This window comes from Schistocerca gregaria, chromosome 6 (assembly GCF_023897955.1).
Source record: "Schistocerca gregaria isolate iqSchGreg1 chromosome 6, iqSchGreg1.2, whole genome shotgun sequence".
NCBI lineage: Eukaryota > Metazoa > Arthropoda > Insecta > Orthoptera > Acrididae > Schistocerca > Schistocerca gregaria.
In genome coordinates, this window is record NC_064925.1 from 172,898,478 (window position 1) to 172,923,195 (window position 24,718).

At 41.2% G+C, this 24,718-nt stretch overlaps 1 protein-coding gene across 8 annotated transcripts in view; it reads left to right on the plus strand.

Moving 5' to 3' along the window:
- LOC126279051 (testis-expressed protein 2) overlaps positions 1–24,718 on the plus strand; it is a 321,894-nt gene that overhangs the window by 57,186 nt on the left and 239,990 nt on the right. For 7 of the 8 annotated variants that reach the window (XM_049979461.1, XM_049979464.1, XM_049979465.1 and 4 more), the window contains 2 exons: positions 14,786–14,853; positions 15,222–15,335. In XM_049979461.1, coding sequence (XP_049835418.1) covers positions 14,829–14,853; positions 15,222–15,335 — 139 coding nt within the window. In that variant the 5' untranslated portion in view covers positions 14,786–14,828. Of the gene's footprint in view, positions 1–14,785; positions 14,854–14,951; positions 15,112–15,221; positions 15,336–24,718 lie in introns of all 8 variants that reach the window. The other variant, XM_049979459.1, reaches the window with a different exon arrangement.

Here is a 24,718-nt window from a genome sequence, read left to right on the forward strand (position 1 = left end):
CCCACGCCAGCTTCATGTTGAGTTTACTTCTGTGCATGTCTCTAATTGCTCTCAAACTCTCTGCATCCTGTAGATTGACACCCACAGTGAGTTTCATTTCCTCTTGCACGGCTGTGTTCACCAGTTATCAGTGTGCCACCATTGGCCCAAGAAGTACCTGCATAGACAGTGTAATGTAGCAAGTTGTCATGCTTGTGCAGATATTAAAGACATGCTTCACAATCTCAAGAAAAACATTGATCTCACCACTTTCTAATGTGAATTCTACTGAACGAGTTTGTATTCTACCATACCAACAAATACAGCGACTTCATTATCCATGATTTGGAATTCTGTACACAGAGGGCTCCAAAGCCCGTGATAGTGTTGGTTACGCATATGTATACATGGACAGCCAGGACTAATGCTCTCTACCAAATGTGTGCAGCTTATTCACTGCATAACTGACAGCCTTTCCCAGAGCTCTACAACATGTCAGAACACTTCCCACGCAGAACTTTCTTGTGTGCAGTGATTTCTTATGTGGACTGTCCACGATCTTCTATGTGACCTACGTAGAGCTGGAAGTTCTGTAACTTTTCTTTTGATGCCTAACCCTGTGAACATTCAAGGCAAAGAACTCACCGAAAGGCTGATTAAGGAGTCACCCACATTGGATGTATTAGAACTGTGGCTATAGCCACTGATCTAAGGACACATCTTGTGACATTGAGTTGAGAAGGTGTGGGAAAAAGAATGGAAAACTATTGTACACCCCAACGAACTGCAGGTGATCAAAGACTTCTAAAAAGTGGTGAACTTCTCGCTGAGTCTGTTTTTTGGACTCTACCCACTATACCTGCGGAGCATCGCTGACAGCATCTTATATCCATGTAGAGTATGTTAGTCTGTAAAATACACTGACTAGCCAAAGAAACCATTATACCTGCCTAATATCGTGCAGGGCCCTCACGAGCATGCAGAAGTGCTGCAACACGACGTGACATGGACTCGGCTAATGTCTGAAGTGTTGCTGGAGGGAACTGACACCATGAATCCTGCAGGGCTGCCCATAAATATGTAAGAGTATGAGGAGGATGGAGATCTCTTCTGAACAGCACGTTGCAAGACATCCCAGATATGCTCAATAATGTTCACTTAGGGGGAGTTTGGTAGCCAGTGAAAGCGTTTAAACTCAGAAGAGTGTACCTGAAGCCAGTCTGTTGCGATTCTTAATGTGTGGGGTGTTACATTGTCCTGATGGACACCCATCAGAACGCACAATGGACATGAATGGATGCAGGTGACCAGACAGGATGCCAACTGTCAGAGACTAGATGTTTCATGGGTCCAAAATCACTCTAACTGTGCACGCCCCACACCATTATAGAGCCTGCACCAACTTGAACAGTCCCCCGCTGATATGCAGGGTCCAAGGAGTCATGCGGTTGTCTCCATACCAGGTCACATCCATCTGCTCCATACAATTTGAATTGGGGTTCGCCCGACCAGGCAACATGTTTCCAGTCATCAACAGTCCAATGTCAGTGTTGTCAGGCCCAGATGAGGCTTAAAACTTTGTGTCGTGCAGTCATCAAGGGTACATGAGTGGGCCTTTGGCTCCGAAAGCCCATGTCGATGTTCTTTCATTGAATGGTTTACACGGTGACATTTGTTGACAGCCCAGCATTGAAATTTGCAGCAATTTGCAAAAGAATTGCACTCTGTCACGTTGAACAATTTTCTTCAGTTGCTATGATCTCATTCTTGCAGTATCTTTCTGTGGCTGCAGTGATGTTGGAGATTTGATTTATTCACAGTACACTCACGAAATGGTTTTATGGGAAAGTCGCCACTTCATCACTATCTCAGAGATGCTGTGTCCCATTGCTCGTACGGCGACTGTAACACCATGTTCAGACTCACTTAAATCTTGATAAACCACCATTGTAGCAGCAGTAACTAATCTAAAGTGTCTACCCAAGGAAAATGAGGCGGGGCACCAGTGGTTGGCACCCAGTACTGCACCCATTGACAGGCATTGCTCAGTGTGCAGCCAGAAAAATTGACATTGCATAGTCTTGGGAAAAGGGTTGACACTGAGTTGTGCCACCCTGGACCTCACCTTACACTTCATGCCAAGTGTGTTGCCAAGTGCTTAGTCACCAGCCACCCACGCCAGCTTCATGTTGAGTTTACTTCTGTGCATGTCTCTAATTGCTCTCAAACTCTCTGCATCCTGTAGATTGACACCCACAGTGAGTTTCATTTCCTCTTGCACGGCTGTGTTCACCAGTTATCAGTGTGCCACCATTGGCCCAAGAAGTACCTGCATAGACAGTGTAATGTAGCAAGTTGTCATGCTTGTGCAGATATTAAAGACATGCTTCACAATCTCAAGAAAAACATTGATCTCACCACTTTCTAATGTGAATTCTACTGAACGAGTTTGTATTCTACCATACCAACAAATACAGCGACTTCATTATCCATGATTTGGAATTCTGTACACAGAGGGCTCCAAAGCCCGTGATAGTGTTGGTTACGCATATGTATACATGGACAGCCAGGACTAATGCTCTCTACCAAATGTGTGCAGCTTATTCACTGCATAACTGACAGCCTTTCCCAGAGCTCTACAACATGTCAGAACACTTCCCACGCAGAACTTTCTTGTGTGCAGTGATTTCTTATGTGGACTGTCCACAATCTTCTATGTGACCTACGTAGAGCTGGAAGTTCTGTAACTTTTCTTTTGATGCCTAACCCTGTGAACATTCAAGGCAAAGAACTCACCGAAAGGCTGATTAAGGAGTCACCCACATTGGATGTATTAGAACTGTGGCTATAGCCACTGATCTAAGGACACATCTTGTGACATTGAGTTGAGAAGGTGTGGGAAAAAGAATGGAAAACTATTGTACACCCCAACGAACTGCAGGTGATCAAAGACTTCTAAAAAGTGGTGAACTTCTCGCTGAGTCTGTTTTTTGGACTCTACCCACTATACCTGCGGAGCATCGCTGACAGCATCTTATATCCATGTAGAGTATGTTAGTCTGTAAAATACACTGACTAGCCAAAGAAACCATTATACCTGCCTAATATCGTGCAGGGCCCTCACGAGCATGCAGAAGTGCTGCAACACGACGTGACATGGACTCGGCTAATGTCTGAAGTGTTGCTGGAGGGAACTGACACCATGAATCCTGCAGGGCTGCCCATAAATATGTAAGAGTATGAGGAGGATGGAGATCTCTTCTGAACAGCACGTTGCAAGACATCCCAGATATGCTCAATAATGTTCACTTAGGGGGAGTTTGGTAGCCAGTGAAAGCGTTTAAACTCAGAAGAGTGTACCTGAAGCCAGTCTGTTGCGATTCTTAATGTGTGGGGTGTCACATTGTCCTGATGGACACCCATCAGAACGCACAATGGACATGAATGGATGCAGGTGACCAGACAGGATGCCAACTGTCAGAGACTAGATGTTTCATGGGTCCAAAATCACTCTAACTGTGCACGCCCCACACCATTATAGAGCCTGCACCAACTTGAACAGTCCCCCGCTGATATGCAGGGTCCAAGGAGTCATGCGGTTGTCTCCATACCAGGTCACATCCATCTGCTCCATACAATTTGAATTGGGGTTCGCCCGACCAGGCAACATGTTTCCAGTCATCAACAGTCCAATGTCAGTGTTGTCAGGCCCAGATGAGGCTTAAAACTTTGTGTCGTGCAGTCATCAAGGGTACATGAGTGGGCCTTTGGCTCCGAAAGCCCATGTCGATGTTCTTTCATTGAATGGTTTACACGGTGACATTTGTTGACAGCCCAGCATTGAAATTTGCAGCAATTTGCAAAAGAATTGCACTCTGTCACGTTGAACAATTTTCTTCAGTTGCTATGATCTCATTCTTGCAGTATCTTTCTGTGGCCGCAGTGATGTTGGAGATTTGATTTATTCACAGTACACTCACGAAATGGTTTTATGGGAAAGTCGCCACTTCATCACTATCTCAGAGATGCTGTGTCCCATTGCTCGTACGGCGACTGTAACACCATGTTCAGACTCATTAAATCTTGATAAACCACCATTGTAGCAGCAGTAACTAATCTAACAACTGCACTAGACTCATGTTTTCTTACATAGGCATTACCGACTGCAGCTCCGTGTTCTGCCTGTTTACATATCTTTGTATTTGAATATGCATGCCTGTATTAGTTTCTTTTGCACTTCAGCGCATATGACGTGGGCTGTAGCGAGATACACAGTTACCACTGATGTTACCCAACAACACAACAGCTGACACCTACCAACAGTGTTCTGCATCTTTTACAAGAAAGTGGGCATTATAACAATTTAATGGAGCTTCCTTCTGTGTTGGTGCAGCAGGTGAGTGCAGAGGGAAATCTTTTACTACAATTCTGGCCCAGTGGACTTCCAGTTACACATTGTCTCTGAATTACCTCATAAAATGACTTTTTACTTGTGTCAGGCTATATGTCCTCCACATCTCTTCTATTTTGACACATTACCGAAGATTTAAGTCTAATACTCAAGGTAAACCTTCTTTGCTAGCAGGCAGGGGGCAATCTGCCTCAGGGGACTTGTGCTCATCTCAGGGGGGCTTCCTGGCTGTGTCCATACTAGTACTTAATCCCCTGTCCCTTTCCACCATAATAGTTTCATTGCTATTTTTAGATATCGGTTTGTTCTTTTTTAATCCTATTAACTAAAAGCAATAGAGCTACCAGTTTGTGAAAACCTTTAAATTTTTTCTCTTGGTAGTTGAGTCCCTTTAAGCTATGATGATTATCGTTAAGTTTGTTCATTCTTGCTGTTTTTAATGACCACGGTGTTCAGTGTCAGAAGAAGAAGAAGAAGAAGAAGAAGAAGAAAAGAAGGAAAGAACAGTGATCCTTGTTGACAAGTTAATGATTCTCATAAAGGCATAAGTAAACTGTTGATGAACAAAACTGTAACAACATGAAAGTGATCAGCAACAAAGTGTGCCACCCGGTTAGGTATACAGACGTAAATTTCAGGAGAACCACACAAAGTAGATAGGAGTAACACCATCTACATCCTGTATATCAGGAAAGATTCTGTAGCACACCTGAATGTCGGTTATTTCTGAAAAGATTGTCGTGAATCCTGTATCTCTGACAGAAAACAAAGAGTGTCAGCAGGAAAGAGAAGTGTATTAAGCTGTCAGTCATCATCCAACTGGGAACCAGTAACATGTGGTGTCCCATGCAGGTTCCATCTTAGGGCCCTTACTTTTTCTTGTGTATATCAGTGACCTTTCATCTGTAACATTACAAGATGCTGAATTTTGTTTGTTTGTTTGCAAATGATAAACATTGCAATAAATACACTACTGGCCATTAAAATTGCTACACCAAGAAGTAGTGCAGATGATAAACGGGTATTCATTGGACAAATATGTTATACTAGAACTGACATGTGATTACATTTTCACACAATTTTGGTGCATAGATCCTGAGAAATCAGTACCCAGAACAACCACCTCTGGCTGTAATAACGGCCTTGGTACGCCTGGGCATTGAGTCAAACAGAGCTTGGATAGCATGTACAGGTACAGCTGCCCATGCAGCTTCAACATAATACCACAGTTCATCAAGAGTAGTGACTGGCGTATTGTGATGAGCCAGCTGCTTGGTCACCATTGACCAGATGTTTCCAGTTGGGGAGAGATCTGGAGAATGTCCTGGCTAGGGCAGCAGTCGAACATTTTCTGTATCGAGAAAGGCCCGTACAGGACCTGTAACATGCGGTTGTGCATTATCCTGCTGAAATGTAGGGTTTCGCAGGGATCGAATGAAGGGTAGAGCCACGGGTTGTAAAACATCTTAAATGTATCGTCCACTGTTCAAAGTGCCACCAATGCGAAAAAGGGGTGACCGAGACGTGTAACTAATGGTACCCCATACCATCACGCCGGGTGATACCCCAGTATGTCGATAACGAATACAAGCTTCCAATGTGCGTTCACAGCAATGTTGCCAAACACAGATACGACCATCATGATGCTGTAAACAGAACCTGGATTCATCCGAAAAAATGACATTTTGCCATTCGTGCACCCAGATTCCTCGTTGAGTATACCATCGCAGGCACTCCTGTCTGTGATGCAGTATCAAGGGGAACCGCAGCCATGGTCTCCAAGCTGATAGTCCATGCTGCTGCAAACATCATCTAACTGTTTGTGCAGATGGTTGTTGTCTTGCAAATGTCCCCATTTGTTGACTCAGGGATCCAAACGTGGCTGCACGATCTGTTACAGCCATGCGGATAAGATGCCTGTCATCTCGACTGCTAGTGATACGAGGCCATTGGGATTCAGCACTGCATTCCGTATTACCCTCCTGAACCCACTAATTCCATATTCTGCTAACCGTTATTGGATCTCGACCAACGTGAGCAGCAATGTTGCGATACGATAAACCGCAATTGTGATAGGCTACAATTCGGCCTTTATCAAAGTCGGAAACGTGATGGTACACATTTCTCCTCCTTACACGAGGCGTCACAACAATGTTACACGAGGCAATGCCGGTCAACTGCTATTTGTGTATGAGAAATCGATTGGAAACTTTCCTCATGTCAGCACGTTGTAGGTATCGCCATCGGCACCAACCTTGTGTGAATGCTCTGAATAGCTAATCATTTGCATATCACAGCACCTTATTCCTGTCAGTTAAATTTCGCATCTGTAGCACGTCATCTTCGTGGTGTAGCAATTTTAATGGCTAGTAGTGTAGTAAATCAAGTATAGCTGTAGGGTCAGCTAATGAAATTTTCGTAGACATTAATATATGGTTTCTAGCCAATTCTCCATCACTAAAATCTGAAAAAAAATTTATATGCAATTCAGAATATGTAAAAGGTTTCCTGCCAGTATATACCTAAAATATAATGACAAACAGATGGAAGTAGTTAACAATGTTAAATTTGGGATTACAGTGTGATAATAAATTTAACTGGGAGGGGCATACTGCAGAACTGTGGAAGTGCCTAAACAAATCTCTGTTTGCTGTGTGATGGTTGTGAGACACAGATGATATAACAATAGAAAAACTAGCATACTATGCTTACTTTCATTCCATAATGTCATATGGGATTTTTTCTGGGGTAACTCATTAAGACTAGCTACAGTTTTCTGAGCTCAAAAATGTGCAGTGCGAATTATTTGTGGTGTGAACTCAAGAATGTCTTACAGAGGACCGTTAAAGGAACTGGGGATACTAACTACTGGTTCCTAATATATTTAATCCTTAATGAAATTTGTCGTTAAAATATACATCTTTTTTTTTTTCAGACCAACAGCTCAATTCATGGCATCATTGCCAGAAATAAGAACAACTTTCACAAAGTTTTGGAGTTGTGTGCGTTGGTTTAGAAAGGTGTTCACTATTCAGCAATATACATTTTCACTAATTTTAACTAATGAAAAAGTTCAGTTTGGGAAGAGTGTAAAGGATTTTTTGGTGACCAACTCCTTCTACAATATTAATGAATTTTGGAGCAGAACCAATTGATGCATGCATGTTGTTAATAACATCATGTCATGTGAATATTGCATACAATCTGAGTTCTGTACAATTTTATGGAGTAATTCAAACATTGTAAATAAGTGGAATAATTTCTTATTTGATGGTACATGGCTACAATAGCATAAGAATTATCATATACACCCACATGTGTTGAATATTTAATGTTTGGTGACAGGTTGTATACCTTTTTGAATGTAAATATGCTTAAGCCTCTTTTTTAAAACCAATTACACATCCTTTACGCTAAATTTCATTTGAGATCTTTAGAAGGTACATGTTTTTGAGTTGTTCCACATCCCAGAGGATCCACTCACTATGGATCAGTTGGAACTAATAGTACATGTAATCTAAGCTGAATGAGAAACACGTACCAGCATTTCTCAGAATACGGAAATGGGAGGATCGTGTCCAATTGAGATGGCAGTTTATCACTGTGCAACATCACTACTCACTGTGGTCAGGATTCCACATCTTTCATGCTTATATAGGCTCAGCGAGTTCAGAAGGGCCATACTCCACCCCATGCGGGATCTCAATGGCCCCCACGTGACTAGAACATAAGGGGACAGAGACATTATTTTCCATTACATGCAGCATTGTGCAACAACATCATGTACATTTACCCAGGAAAAGGGATTGTTTTCAGCGGGACAGGTGGCTACACAGATACTGTGAGAACATCAGGAGCACCATGGGCTGTCAGTATTGTGACCATTGTTGTGACTTCTTCTGATATTGCAGCAGAGGGAGGAGCATTGAGAATGGCGCACTCAGGGACAAAAGTGAACATAGGTATTGCCACCACATCATCATTTCAGACAAGTCCCAGTTCTGCATGCAGCATCACCATGGACGTATTTGTATGTGGAGGTTTTGAGGAGAACAAATATTGGCAGATTGCAGTCATCATCATCATACTGATCCCCTCGGTGCATGTAGGTGATAATTTGGACAGCAGCTGTTACATTTCCATCTTGTAAAGCTGGTGGCTGTGCCCTATCTTCAATTATCCTTTAAGAAGATAACACAAGACCACATGTTGCTCAAGCTTTTCCGACATTTTCTGGTATGGAGAGTGTTTGACTGGTTCCCTGGCGAACATGTTCTCTCGATCTCTCACTCACTGAAAAAAATCTGGTCATGTTTGATGGGAGTGTGGCAAACTATCAATTGCCAGCCGCTGCAATGGATGAACTCCACTATAGAGTGGAGGCAGCATGGAATGACATACTCATCTGTATTATTCAAGTTCAGTTTGGCTCAGTGAACAGCCAGGTTAGACCCACTGTCGCTGCCAGAGGTGGCAGGTCTGTGTACTAAATTTTACATCTTGTTTACCGTAAATCATAAAAAATTTAATCCAATTCTTCCTATATATTGTTTTTCGCAAGAAGGAAAAGTTTTTTTATTTGTGCTCCTTCTTGCTGTCACACCTTGTTTATTGCCATCAGTGTTTATTCAGAAGTGTGCATTTTGCACCACATTTTTCTACAGATGTGTTATGGTGCCTTCTGGAATGAATATTCAGTAGTTATCAATAAAAACTGAAACATGTTTCATTAATTTGGATATAAACTATGTATTATTTTTGTATCGAAAACCACTGAAAATATGTTTTACATTTTGTTTACTAAATCAGTATCACACTCTGGGATATGAGCTTTCATCTGGCTTTTGGTGCTCCACAGTTTCATGTACACTACTTTGTTTTCCTTAATATAATAAAGAAAATTCCAGAATGGAGGCATCTTGCAAAATTGAGGAATGCAACTACACACCTTCGGATGAATTGTAGATTTTGCTTACAGAGACAATTGTGCTGCTGGGATCTTCAGGCTGAAGAATGGTTTGATGCAGCTTTCCAAATGAGGCTATTATATGCAAGGCTTTTCATATCTACATAGCTCCTGGGACATATAAGGGGCAGTCAGATGAAAACGAGACAGATGGAAAAAAATAAGTAAACTGCTTATCATTTCAGAAGTAACTGCCATAATTGTTAATACCTCTATCCCACTATGAGACAAGAAGGTCAATGTGTTCATGGAAAAATGTTTGCGTTTGTTACAAGACTATGATTATACCAGAATGACCGGAATGTGCACTTCTTTGTCTGAAGCAAATCAGTGACCATGAATATCTGTCGTCAGGGCTCCAAAAATATGTAAATCACATGGGGAGGGATTTGGAATGTATGGAGAATATGTAATGGCTTCCCAGCAGTGTACGTGAAACAACTGCTCATGTGTTCCAAGGTTGTTTTGAATATTCTGCAGAAATTTTGCCGAGAAACCCTTACACATCCTCCGTACAGTTCCGATGTCTCCTCAAGCAATTTACGTATATTTTGAGTCCTGAAGAAAGACATTTGTGGCTGGTGATTTGCTTTGGACAAGGAGGTGTACACCTGGGTAGAATTGTGGCTCCGTAGACAATTGCAAACATTTTCCCATGAAGGCATTGATTGTGCCTCACAGTGGGATAAATGTATTAACAGTTGTGTTGATTACTTTTGGCTTAATAAACAGTTAACTTACTTTCTTCCATGTGTTTCATATTCATCTGAGTGCCCCTTATACATCCTGTATACTGTAGTCATGGCCTTCATCTACATCACTCACTTCCCTCCATTGATTAAGGATTCCTTAATCGATCAAAATATGTCCTATCAGCTGATCCTTTCTTTTGGTCAAGTTATGCCATACATCTCTTTTTCCCCTTCCTGAAATCAACTCTTTGTTAGTTGCCTGATCTAAATTTTTGTTTGAAATTAAGAAATTTTCTCATTCAGAACACTTTCCTTGCTATCACCTCGACTTCAGCAGAGATTTTAGTGTCCAAATAGCAAAACCAGTCTACTGCTTTTGGTGTCTCAGTTTCCTACTCTAATTCCCTCATTGTTGACTGATTCAATTTGAGTAAACTCCGTTGCCCTTGTTTTGCTTTTGTTGGTTTTGATCTTATAACCTCTTGTCAATATAATCCATTACAATATCAGAGAGAGAGAGAGAGAGAGAGAGAGAGAGAGAGAGAGAGAGAGAGAGAGAAGGGGGGAGGGGGTGACGGGTGAGAGAGAGAGAGAGAGAGAGAGAGAGAGAGAGAGAGAGAGAGAGAGAGAGAGGGGGGGGGGGAGTGGGGGGGGGGGGGGAAGCAGACATCTGCCCTGCCATGGTAACAGGTGATGTTGAATGGTTATTAAGGAAGGTATGTGGGATGAGAGGAAAGTAGTGTAGCTGCAGGGGATTTAGAAGGAGGGGTTTGACAACAGTTGCCAGACTGAGGAAACTGTGGTTCAGAAAGGGGAAAAAGGAGACTACAGTGTCTGGACAAGAGAGGGTTACTTACAACGGTGTGAAAGGACAGGTAGGAGGAGGTTGACGACAAAAGAACTGGGTGGGGTGGCCACGGGTTGGAGCTGATGGCAATAGGTAACTGGGATTGTCTGGATTGACAGATCGTGTTTTTGGTAGCTCACAGATGCTAATGGATGACAAGGAGAGAAAACAAATGGCGTAGGTGTTAAAGTAGTTCCTTAAATAATTGTTGCACTCCATCTTCAGCAACCGGGTGGACAAGCATTCTGTTCACAACAGTTATGATTCAAAAAATGTTTACAAAAGACATGGCAGATTAGGCATACACCAAGAATCAGTAAGCATATAGGAACTGGGGGTTGCGAATGCCACGAGAGGAAGTTGCTATACAAAAACAGTTGGAGCGCAAGGAGACCATCACCATTCGTGTGTGGAGGTGTTGGAAGTAACATGGCTAGTTACAGGTACTGTGAAATGGCCGAGATGCATTTGATTTATGGTGCAGCCAAATGAAATCGTGCATCATGCAATTGCATCATGTGAAATATCCCAATAGAAAAGTGTCGTGCCACTCATGATTTGGCACCTTGCATTGCCGATTGTATGAAACCAGATCATTCCAAGTGCACAAACTGGTTGCTGGTGGCCAATGAACAATATGTTCACAGTTGTCACCAAAGAAAGTGTTCTCGAAAGGTTGCAGCATACACCATCAAAAAGTATACAAGGTGTATTCCATGCTACTAATATCCCCCAGCCCTCTGTCTGGTGCATTGTAAATGACAAAGGACAGCAGCTGGGGGACTACAACAAGCACATGGGATTTCCGTGGTGGCTTCTGCAGGAATCGGCTGCAGACCGAAGCTTGACAGTGAATGTCTTCTTCACCAATGAGGCTGTGTTCTCACCCAAGGGTGTGATGAACATTCACAACCTGCATACGTATGTAAATATGAAACCACATGCTACCCATACCCATGCCTCACAATACAAATTTACCTTTAACATGTGGGCTTGCATCATTGGAGACTGTTTATTTGGCCCATACATTCTCCCAATCAACTTGATGGTTGCACTTATTTTGTATTCCTGCAAGAGGTTATGCGAGACATGCTGAACAATGTTCCCATGCCTATTCATCACCAAATTTGATTTCAGCAGGTTGAGGCCCCATTCATTTCAGCAAAGTGAGGGCACATCTACAGGCAACCTTTCCTGGCCTCTGGATTGGTCACAGTGAGACAGTCGCATGGCCACCACGATCACCCAATCTGTGGGGGCAACTGTTCAGTGCAGCATCAATGTCAGGAATGTCTTGATGCGTCTGGACAAAACTTTGAGAATCTCCTATAGTGGACATCCATTTTTAACATTTGACTATTATTGCAGCACCATTTAGTAGCCCTGGGTGGCCTTTGCAACGCCCTGATCTTTGTTGTATGCTTGATGTGCCATGTCAGTTTATAAACATTTTATTGAATCTGCTTGTATATTCTGCAAGCCACAATAAGGTGTGTGCAGGGGCACGTGGTTTACTAGAAGTACATTACCCCTTTTGTTCAATTTCAGTTATAGTATCCTGGAAGGAAAGAAAAAAAAAATTCTGTTTGTACATACACTTCTATGACGGTTGGAACTTAAATAGTAGCAGCTATTTATTCACAACCGATCTAAAAGAGTTACATGTTTGCACCCGTTACTGTCCTTCAAAGTACTAGCCAACAGTATTGTGTAGAACCTGTTGCCAGCGATGTGGAAGTCATAGTATACCGTTAGCAGAGCCTGTTCTGTTGATTGTGTGAATGGAGCAGTCGAAAGCTATAGTGATTCTCGTGTACGACTGTGATGGTGGTATCCTAATGCATTATGTTCCTCCACGGCAGACCATCAATGCGCAGTATTACTGTTTGTTTTTTGAATATCACCTGTGACCAGCTTTGGAAAAGAAGCAGCGACACATTCTGCGCAACCCACCCATCGTTTTACATGACAATGCACAGGCACATACAGTGCAAGCTGTGGCTGCTCTGTTAGGTCGATGGGACTGGGAAGTCCTGTACCATCCACCATAATCCCTGGACTTAGGTCTTTGTTGACTATGATTTGATTCCGAAGATGAAGGAATCACTTTATGGCATTCGCTTCAGAACTGTTCCAGAGATTCGACAGGCAGTAGACTGCTCCATTCCCACCATCAACAGAACAGGCTCTGCTAACGGTACACCCTCCATGTCGCTGGCAACAGGTTCTACACAACTTTGAAGGACAGTAACAGGTGCAAACGTGTGTAACTCTTTTGTATCAGTTATGAATAAATAGTTGCCACTATTTAAGTTCCAACCCTTGTATAATTTTATTCTAGCAGCTGTTAGGTGAGATAAAAGTTGAAGTATTAAGTCTCCTGTGTCATATTAAAACACAAGTTCTCAGAAGTTGAGCATTTCTGCTATGTTCTCACACTGATTAAATAAGAACACAATATATGCAAATTTCTTTGAATCTTCTCTCTCCCTTGGCCCATTAATTGAACTTGATCAGAATCCCAGATTGGCTAATGATCCTCAAGAATGGTTTGAAATGTGTGTGAATTACACTTATGATTCTCCATATAAATCTAAGTATGGGTATTTGTGTATCCCGTTCCTAGATCTTTGTGTTCTCTAAGGAAATTTGTGCATCCTATTCCTAGATCTTTGTACTTTCTAAGGAAACAACTACCTAGTGTAAAACTTTAATTGTCTGTTTGGCTATTTTGGACCCTTATCTAAGCTAGGAGATTGACATTTTTCAACCTTTCTCTGAATTGTCACACATCATCAATACTTAATGTGGGTAGTTGATATAATGTCCAATTGCTGTTTTTGACTCGCTTGTGACACCTGTCTCACCCACATAAATTTGCAGCTTGACTTTGCGTTAAACTCAGTAGACAGTTTTCAGTTTTTCACGGCAATAAGTACATCACCATCATGGTTGTCCAACCAGTATGTTCAGTATAAATTCCATTAGAATTTTTAGCATTTATTTTTGCTTTCAGTCAGATTTTTGTTTCAAGTTTTCTGTATACATCATTCCCAGATTGGTCACAAAATTAGGTGATGGGTGTGAGTGTACAGTACAGATTTAGTGTGTTAGTGATCCACAAGGGAGAGAACCCAATTGTGGGGTGAGGGATTGCAAACATAAGTGCTGTAGGACCATATTAAGACATTATTTAGATTGGGTGGGTGACACGGCAGCGGCTTAAGGTGTGAAGACAGAATTCTGGGTAAAACATGCCCTCTTGCTGGGCAAATTGAATAAAGTTGTATCGTGGAGAAAGATTTGCTACAGTCTTTCGAGGTCTATGCATTGTGAAGAGTTAAGGGATTGGTTGTTGGTTAATAGCTACAGTAGTTTTTTGGGAATAAAGAAGAGCAATAGAATTCTCCTGCACTTTGCCTCCAGTTTGGAGGTTGTTAGCATCGTTAATCAACATTAGCTGAGAGCTGTCCAACTTGTCCTGCCTCCCAACACTTTCCTATACTCTCGTTTCATCTGTACACTTTTCCTTCCTCCTTGCTGCTACACTCCCTCTTCCAATCTGTGGACTGTAGGGGTGATGCAAATGGTGGCTTGTTAGGGGTGTGTGTGTGTGTGTGTGTGTGTGTGTGTGTGTGTGTGTGTGTGTCTGTGTGTGTGTGTTGGTGCATGTGCGCATGTACGTGGGTGGACTGGTGGGGGGGGGGGGGGGGGGTAGATTTCTACGTGGATACTGGGAGAAGAATGAAACCTACAACTATCTCAAAGTTTTGTGTGACTGTGATCACACAGAATTCAGCCTATGGGCTAGCTTAGTGTGACTTGATGCATTACATACATATGTGTATTTTCTCCTGACATGTAGAATATATCACAATCTCCTGTTACAGGTCCTATCTGTGAAGCCAAGACTCCTGACGCTGATGCATAAAGATGGATCCATTGAAACGAGGATCAGGTACTGTTATTCTAAAGCTTTCAAGTTCTTTCTTTGTTCATTGTTGTCCTGTCTCTGCCTGTGTTGTCCATCTGTTTATTTCCCTGTTCTGTTTTCAGGTTTACTTTTCTTTCCTATTCTACAGATATTTCATTCATCTTTCTCTAACCACTTTTCTCTAAGATCCTAACTAACTACACTCTTTAATAAATTTGATCTCATGAATGATGAGTGGAAAGAAGGGAAATTCTGGTAAAATAACACTGGGCATGTTGAAGGGTATGTATTCTAGGAAAAGAATTTGAAAGCTATCCTCACCAAAATAACAGCACTTTCAACTGGTCAAAGTTTTAAATGGCAAACAAATTAATTATCATATTTTTTCCTAGGGAAATCCATTACAACATCTGTTCCATCATTTGCAATTCGATTTCATGCCGATGATGAAGAATTGGAAGAAATCTATCCTAGCGAAGATGTGGATGATGATTCAGAAAAGAAGGGTAATGATTGAGCAATTGATTACGTATATTTGCTTAGGCTATTGTTTAGTGTTGATTTGTGGTATTCTTATGCCAGATAATGTTAAGATAATAAATATCTTTGTCAATGAAAATTCCTATTGACTGGTCAGAGTCAAGATTTTTTAAATTCACCATTGATGCTTAAAGTATGATAGTTTGAATCATTAATTACTTTGTGGATTATAATAGTGTGTTTACATGAAAATTCTTAAATTTGATAGCTAGTTTCACATAAATATCATTAAAATCTGATGGCATTCTTAATTAAAAAAGCTATTAACTTGTTGAAAACTTGTTCAAGTAACTATAACTCTAAAAATGTTAAAGAATGAGAGCAAAGTAGATCTTAGTATTTTATTAGAAGAAATGGACTTGTTGATTTGTGTCTGTTACTGGAATTTGTTCATCTCTTCAAGTATCATTATGTGGTATGCATCTTGACATTGTGTTTGTTGACGCTTCCTTTAGTGTAAAATGCGCTTAATTTGGTTTTAACATACGAACACAAACAGATACAGACTAGTTTTATGTACAGTGTATATTTGTGTCCTGAGATTAGTGCATCCAAAAGAGAAAGATATAGTTCAGAGTTTAGCTTCTCAAATCTTAAAGGAGTTGAATCAAAATTCACAGTACAGTCACATTAATATGAACACCTATCAAAAGCCTTAATAGTCATCTTTTGCAACATGGATGTGCAGGAAGAGTGTCAAAGGTTCCAGATGTGGAGCCATGCTGACTCCAGTGCTGTCGTCAACTGTGCTACGTTTCTCGGTTGACGAACAGCCCAGTTGAGTTGGTCCCACAGGTTCTTGATTGAGTTTAAATCCAGGGTGTTTGGTGGCCTGGTGCTCATTGTACCATGCACATACACTGCAAGCTGTGTGACACATTATATTATCCTGTTGGTAGATGCCGTTTGTTGAGGATAAAAGAGACTGCATGTAGGAATGAACATAGTCTCCAAGGCTAGATACATTTTTGTGTTGATTCATTGTGCCTCTGAGAATGACAAGATCACTTAGGGACTGCCACGAGAACATTTCCCAGACCATATTGTTTCCTCCTCTAGCCTGGACCGTTCCAACAACTGTTGCAGAACTGCACAGGACAATGACCATCTGTCGGATGGAGCATAAAATGTAGTTCATCTGAAAAGCCTTCCTGTCACCACTCAGTGGACATCCAGTTATGGTATTAGCAGGCAAATTCCTGCCTTTGTCACCAATGAACAGCAGTCAGTACACGTGCATGAACCAGGCCCTTGCTGCAGAGATCTATATGGAGCAATGTTTGCTGAACGGTTGTTGTGGAGATGCTGTTAGTAGCTCCCCGGTTCATCTGGGCGGTTAGCTGCTCAACAGTTGCAAGTCTATTCGTCCATACACATCTCTGGAGCCATCATTCACCCCTGTCAGCTACAGGCTGTGGTTGACCACAGTTGCCTTGGTGACAGTTTTGGATAGCACCATTTGCCAAGTACAGTATACTTTAACCAAGACAGCATGAGAACCATTTCCAAACTTAGCCATTTCGGAAATGCTTCTATCTCTGGCCAAAAGGCCAAAAGCCAATGCTCATTCCCCTTTGGACATCATATAAATCGTTCCATTTTGACATTACTGCACTGTTTTCCGAGACCCCCTCCCTTCCCTGGACATGCTTTATATAGCATCCTCTGGTAGTGCAGCCACCTGCCATCTATGAGTGATTATTTCATATTGATGACAAACATAGCTTGCGGTCACACTAATGGACTGGACCATTATTTCTTTTTTATAATAAAAGCAAAAGTTTGAAACTAACAGTATCTACAACTTGATAAATTAAAAGAGTGTCTTCCATAGTATTAAACTTGCATTTTATTTGGACTAGTTTTTTCTGTTCTGAAGAAGGGGAAACATAAAAAAAGAAAATTTTCTCATTGGATTCCGCTAAGCATCAAAATGTAAATTGGCTTGGCCATAAATGGCACCACAAATGGCAGATGAATCACAGTCCAGTGATTGTGAGATGAGTTGCACATTAAACCAATCATACTGTGCAATTTGCATAACCACACAGGTTTGGCATTCAACAGTTGTGGCACTATTAGTTGAGTAATCCCATCCACCATGGCAAGGTCGTTCCATATTGGATGGGAAAATTGAGTTTTTAATTGTCCTGAGGCCAAAAACCACTTAAAAAAAAGCAAGAATGAGATCAATTTTAACTATCCTGAGGCCAAAAACTGCATAAAAAGAAACAATAACATTAGTTTCCCATTGTCCTCAGGTCAAAAGCGATATAAAAAGCAACAATGAAATTAGACACAGGGCATTTTCAGTATGATGACTACCATTTTCTGCCACAAGCTGAAATTAAGAAACTGTGTGTCACTCTACAGATCATAGTGTCTTGAGGATTTATGTTCAGAATGTGTTGCATAATGCGTGCCTTCAGTTCAGCCACATTTATAATCAGAGCACTGAACACAACATTGTTCAGATAACCCGACAGCCAGAAGTCCCACTGATTAAGATCAGTGTTCTGGACATCCTTGTTGAATGGAAATGATGGCTGTGATGGCTGATAATTCTAGTGTTTTGATAATGCCTCTCCGGCATGTGCTTCACTGACTGTGCAACTTGAGGTGGAGCACCATGTTGCCTACCCACACATCCTCACTGTTGTAGGTTTGGATTGATATCAGTGTGCAAAACACATTCACCAGTGATGGTACAGGTAACAGGATACACAGGACCCATCTCCTTGAAAAAATATGGTCCAATATAGATGATACCGTCAACACACACAACAGAGTTACCTTTGCAGAATGAAGGAGAACTAGTTGATATGAGAGTGGTTTTTCTGTTGCCCATATTCTGAAATTCTGTGTACTGATGTGTTCTCAGAGATGGAGAGGGCTTGTCTGTCCACAAAATGTTCCTTGGCCATTCATTGTCCTCTTTCGTGCAAGCAAGAAGTTCTAGAACAATTGTTTGTCTTACTGCCAGGTCAGCATGGGGAAAATCCTGAACATGGGTAACTTTGGATGGATATCAATGTGGGATGTTTCGTAGAATTTTATGCGTCATGCTCACAGGAACAGAGTTTAAGCAATTCCATGTGCATTGCATGTTTGCACACAACCACTCGACCCCTCCCGCAGTGCTGTGGCCCCATCTTGTGCTGATGTCAGATCACTTGTTCTCCTCCTTGAGTCACATTGGACTTCAAATGAACCTGTCTTTTTTAATTTTGTAATAATTTTTTCCAAACCCTTGACAGACAATGACCAGAGCCTTTTTCTGTACCCTTCAATATCTGGAACTTCTGCAAAGCTACTGGCACACAGTCACTTTTCCTGTAAAAGAGCTTTACCAGCAGTGCATGATCATCCATTGAGGCAGTCATGCCAAGTATCTGAGATGCAAACCAAGGAACAGTCATTCGCATGATAATCCAACAATTTTATTGTTTTCCTTTTTAACTCCTTCAGTTATCATAATATAAATGGATGTATTGTATCAACATTAGAGAGAAATGTATTAGTTGGGAGCTAATTCTTTGTTATGAGTCTAGTGTCTCCTGCATTACCTGGTGTAACTCAATGGTGTTTTGATGTGCCTTAAACACACATCCAAGTGAAATACTGCATAGCTAGATATTGTAAAAGGAATGGACATAATTATTACTCTGTTTCACAGAAATATTCCTGATGATACTAAACAGAAAAAGTCTTGTGCCTCTGAGTAAACCTCCAGTCACCACTCACTTTAACTCTAAATATAATATTATTGACTCGTGTGTGTGTGTGTGTGTGTGTGTGAGTGGGGGGGGGGGGGGGTGATGTAGATAGTAAATTGTCAGACATATTTCATGTCCGATGTAAATGATATATAAAGGTTCTCTTGCAGTTTGCTGTTCGTCATAATCTTCTTCATGCATTAGGCCCTTGGAAATGTTTCAGACTTCAAACCTTATCTTGCAGTGTTCTCTTTGGTATGCCTACTCCGCAGAGCCCTCTAGGCTTATATAGTGTCTGATTGTTTTATACAGACACCCCTGTGTGATGTGAAATTGATCACTAGGTGTCACAAGAGCCAGACACACCAGTATAAAAGGAGGCAGTAAGTGTTGTAAGCAGTAAAACCAAAATGGGTCAGTGACTTTGAACCTGGAATAGTCATTGGATATCACATGAGTAACAGATTCATCAGGGACACTGAAACCCACCTGAAGCTGCCAAAGTCAGCTGTTGGTGATGTGATTGTCAGCTGAAAATTCAAAGGAACATTGAAGCTCAACCAAGACCAGGCAGAACTCATGTCCTGACGGACAGGGACCACTGAGCACTGCGGAGGGTGCTTGTAAAAAGTAACTTGAAATCAGCAGAAGGAATCACACAGGAGTCCCAAGGCACAATAACTGTGTGTAGGGAGTTAAAAAGAATAAGGTACAGTGATTGAGCAGCTCCTTGTGAGCCATATATTTCTGTTGTCAGTGTTAAACAGCACTTGAAGTGGTGTAAAGAGCAATGCTGCTGTGGACAGTGGAGGACTGGAAATGGGTGATTTGGAGTGATGAGTCATGCTATATCCTGTGGAAGTCTGATGGAAGGATGTGGATGTGCTGAACATTATGTACTGTCGTGCGTAGTGCCAATAGTGAAATATGTAAGAGCAGGTGACAACCTCGATATTCCAAAAAAAATTATTCGTCATTTGAAGAAGCGCTTTCTTGTGAGGGAGACAGAAAAGAGAGTGACTGAATCTGTTCGCTTGCAACCTTGATTACGTGCCAGTTGAACTACAGTTGGATCTCACTAATTTGTAAGTAAATGACTTGACGCAGACGCTAAAAAGAAGAGTCTATCCTTGGCTCGAGATGGTGCAGTTTGGACAAAATTTGTCATTTCTGTGGTTCCTAAGGGGGAGAGACTGGATCTTATCATTCTAGTTGATTTGTGCTTGTTGGTGGAGCCTGAGAAAGACACATTCTGATGGGGGATTAGTAAAACTGAATCCTTCAGCTGGTCAGGCCAACGCGTGGTTGGTCTGTGATGAGGTTATTGGCCCAGTCCTCGGATGAGCCGTTTGAGGGAGTGTCCCGCTTTCTCATAGAATTTCTTGGCAATGGCGCGAAATCTGTTTTGGAGAGGCATCTATAAAAGAGGGGCCCAACTTACATAAATGACTTATGCATAAAAAGAAGCACAGAGATGTAAAACCTGTTGAATTTACTGTTGTTAGCATGATGCTGAGATTCTGAAACTGAAGAAATTTGCTACTGGTTTGGCATCAGTGTTTGGAACAGTTGATGTCCATGAGCAAAAAGCTGGCTGACATATTTAATCGTTTTGGTATTAATAACTACTGCACAACAGACTTGAGACTATAAAATGCCGTGTATTATGTTTAATGCAGCAACATTTCAAAATTATGCTGTATACCATATTTACTCGAATCTAAGCCGCACTTTCTTGCGGTTTTTGTAATCCAAAAAACCTCCTACGGCTTAGAATCGAGTGCAAAATAAGCAGAAGTTCTGAAAAATGTTGGTAGGTGCCACCACAACTAACTTGTGCTGTCGAATATATGTAACACGGGCGTGCTTTGCAGGCACAAAGATAAATACTGGTGCCAAAACCTCTCCGTACGCCCACGAAGGTTTCTAGCCGAAAAAAAAAAAAAAAAGAAATACACATTCTTGAGGAGCTATGACGTCATAAACAACGAGATGCCACCACAGGAAAATACCCAGATTTATGCATCCACTATTTGAGAATGAGAGCACTTAGCGACTAGCTGCAAACGTTACATACAATTTCAAACCTTTACGAAAATTTTTCTTGCTGACACCCCCCCACAAAATAATGAAAGGAAAAAAGGTTGTCGCTTACTACATTTTCTCAGTACATACCGTAAATCTGCCGCAGTAGGCATGACGTTTTGATGTATTATTTCATTACTAGTAACTCTAATCGCAACATATTTCGCATATAGTAGCCACATATATCAGTAAATGTGCCAGCAAATTTATGTCTCTTTAAGACGTATAATGCAGGAGATATGACATGATAAACATAAAGATGCCGCGTCAGGCATGACATTTTGTTCTTTTATTTCTGCACTACTAACACTATTCGCAACACATTTCGCAAACGTATTAAAAAAAGTATATAAAACCACGGGCGTATTCCTAAAAAACATTGTGCTAAAATTTTAAATCGGTCAACCACTTTCCGAGATTTCTTCCGTTGCGAAGCACGGCGTACAGCTAGTGTTTAATAAATGTCTTAATTGCAGCAATGAAGTATGCTTATCGTAAGGAAAGGAAACAGTATGAAATAGAAATAAAATTTACGACGCAATGAATGGCAGATTGTTTTTCGTATGTGGAGGGGGGGGGGGGGGGGGGGTGGAAGACGAGCTTTTTTCTCTGCCCCGAGTTTCGACCACTGCATTTTCATACATTATCCAATACAAATTTCGTACTGTTCATCTTCGAATGTAGCAGCATTTCAATGTGCTACGAAAATCCGACTGGTAAGACTGTTTGGGATATTTGTCAATATGGGAAACTCTTCATTCTGAATTTTTTCCTACCTCTGAGGAGAGATGGTTGCTAATAGGAACTTTTATGAATTGTGAATCACATGCAGTATTCTCTTCACCATAAGAGTAATACGAATATAAACATTTTGTCATGTATTCTTTCGGGTTTGCAGCTATCTAATTTAAATCCTGTGTGCCTAATAAACCACGAAACTAGAGTGGGACAACAGCAAACGTGGAAGAATATACATATCATATCATGTCACGTTTATATTCGTATTATTCTTATGCCTAATAGTGATACAGTCAAAAATGAAGCACGGCAATTGACTAGATTTTTAAATCTAAGATGTCTCTGATTTTGGTGCAGAATGTAATGTACTAAAAGAGGCGTCGGCAAAGATATTGAAACGGAGGAAAATTTTCACTAAACTCTCGTTCAGAACATTTCCTATCATACGCAGTCTATTATTTCGTTCTTGTTGATCATTATGAAAGAAAGCAGTCTCTTGCCATTTTTTCACTAATGAGACAATTCCTCCTTTTTTTTAAAAAATTGTAAGCGGCGCTACCGTGCACAAAAGCAAGCCACGCGGTGAGCGGCGACAGGCCGTACACACTCATTATCAGAAAGCAACAAACAATGCGTGGCACAATACAGTAATACATTTTCACCTTAGAGTGACGTAAACACCTATAACAAAGAGAACGGCACTTATCAGATCAAAGAAAAATAAGCAATCAATTCAAACCAGACGAAGCACGTGAAAAAGGAAGCGTACCCGTATAAATACGGACGGAGCGCCTGACGCATAGCAATGGCTACTTGGTAAAGCTTAATTGCTAAGCTTACGATTCAAACCAAACTACTGTAGCTGTATTGTCATTCATTCGACCTAAATTATGTCTCATATTATAGTGGACCAACTTTGTTTTGATTTGGAGGTGCGGCCTAAAACTTTTCTCTCATCTTGAATTTCGAGTCTCAAATTTCAGGTGCTGCTTAGATTTGGGAATTTTTTTTTTTTTTCCTTGATTTAGAGTCTCATTTTTCAGTTGCGGCTTAGATTCCAGTAAATGCGGTAATCTCTGTTTCTTTAGAAGTTTCTTCACGGTGACTGTATACCATGTAGATCCCTCCAATTATGAACTGTTCTACTGGGCATTGTTCTTTTAAACTTGAGCCATAGTTCCTCTACATGCTCCTGACCTGTGCTGAATGTTTCAAGTTCCTAATTGAGATAAGACATTACTGACTCTTTATCTGAACATTTATATCTTTCTGCTTGCTTTAGTAATCCTTTATACTTGGTAATCATTGTTGCCATAACCATATCATAGTCACTGATACCAGTTTTGATGTGGACATCCTCAAAGATGTCTGGTCTATTTGTTGCCATTAGATCCAATGTATTTCCATCATGAGTGGGGTTCCTAACTATATGTTGTAGGTAATTTTCAGAGGAGGCATTTAGTAAAGTTTTACAGGATGTCTTATCACATCCTCCACTAACAAAAATATAAGTTTCCCAGTCAATTGTCGGATGATTAAAGTCTCCAACAATGATTACAGTATGACTGGGGAGCTTACGTACAAGTGAACTGAAGTTTTCTCTAAAGTTTTTGTTACATCAGGAGATGAGTCTGGTTGGTGGTAGAAGGATCCAGTTATCATTTTATGCTCACCCCTGATACTGAGTCTTGCCCAAACAAACTCGAATGCAGCTTCAATATCTATGTCTGTGGATTTGAGTTTTTTTGTCTATTGTGACAAATACACTACCTCCATTTTCCATTTGCTTACCCTTTCGATATACACTTAAATTTTCCTAAAAAATCACACTGCTATCAGTTTCAAACAGTTTTCTGTTCTTAGAATTGTGTGACCTTCACTGCTTTTCATTAGTGCTTCAAGCTCTGACACTCTGTTACAAATGCTTCAGCAGTTTACCATTAGAATTTTAATACTCTCTCCTGTTGGAGGCATTTCTTTCGATCTTACACTGACACTTATGGGTTTCCTATAGCCATCATTGTCTGGATTGGATGGAGAGTCACCTAATCTAAAAAACCCTTGTATGCACCCCACATATCGTCAGCTACCTGATTAGCAGCCTCTGATGTGTGGTGCACACGTGACCTATTTAGGGTGAGCCTACAGTTCTCAGCCCTATGGCGCAACCTAGCTTGTCACAGAACTTTCGAAGTTTCTGGTTCAGTCCTTCTACTTGATTCAGAACCAAAGGGCCACAATCAAGTCTGGGACAATTCTGCAAATTGTGAGCTTTGTTCAAAGTCCACGCGCTAGGCTGGTATTCTCAACCTTCTCTGCCAGTCACTGGAATGACCCAAGAATGACATCGGAGCCCAGATGACAGAAATTGTTTTTCCAACGTGTGTCACAACCTGCAGTTGGTTGCACCCTGTTCCACCAATGGCTGCTGGAATAGCCTCTTCAACATTCTAAGTGAGGCCCTTAGGCATATACAGTGAGTGCACCTGTTGTCCTCTCCTGTCCCTTGCTACCATTTCACGAAGGGGAACCATTATTCGCCGCACATTTGAACTGCCGACAATTAATAGACCCCTACCTTTTTGCGTTTGCCTCCTCCTAACATTGGACAAAACAGGTTTCCCCAAAGCAGGTGGAATGAGTCTCACTGGGTCAGTTTCAGTTTGTGTAAGACAGCATCTCAAACTTGTTGGTTAGAGGGATTGGTATATCATCCTGAGTCCTCCCTGGTCCCCGTCCACCCTGTACAGGATGCCTATATCTACCATTGACACACCACTTTCAGTCAGGTGGACAGGTAAAGACAGATA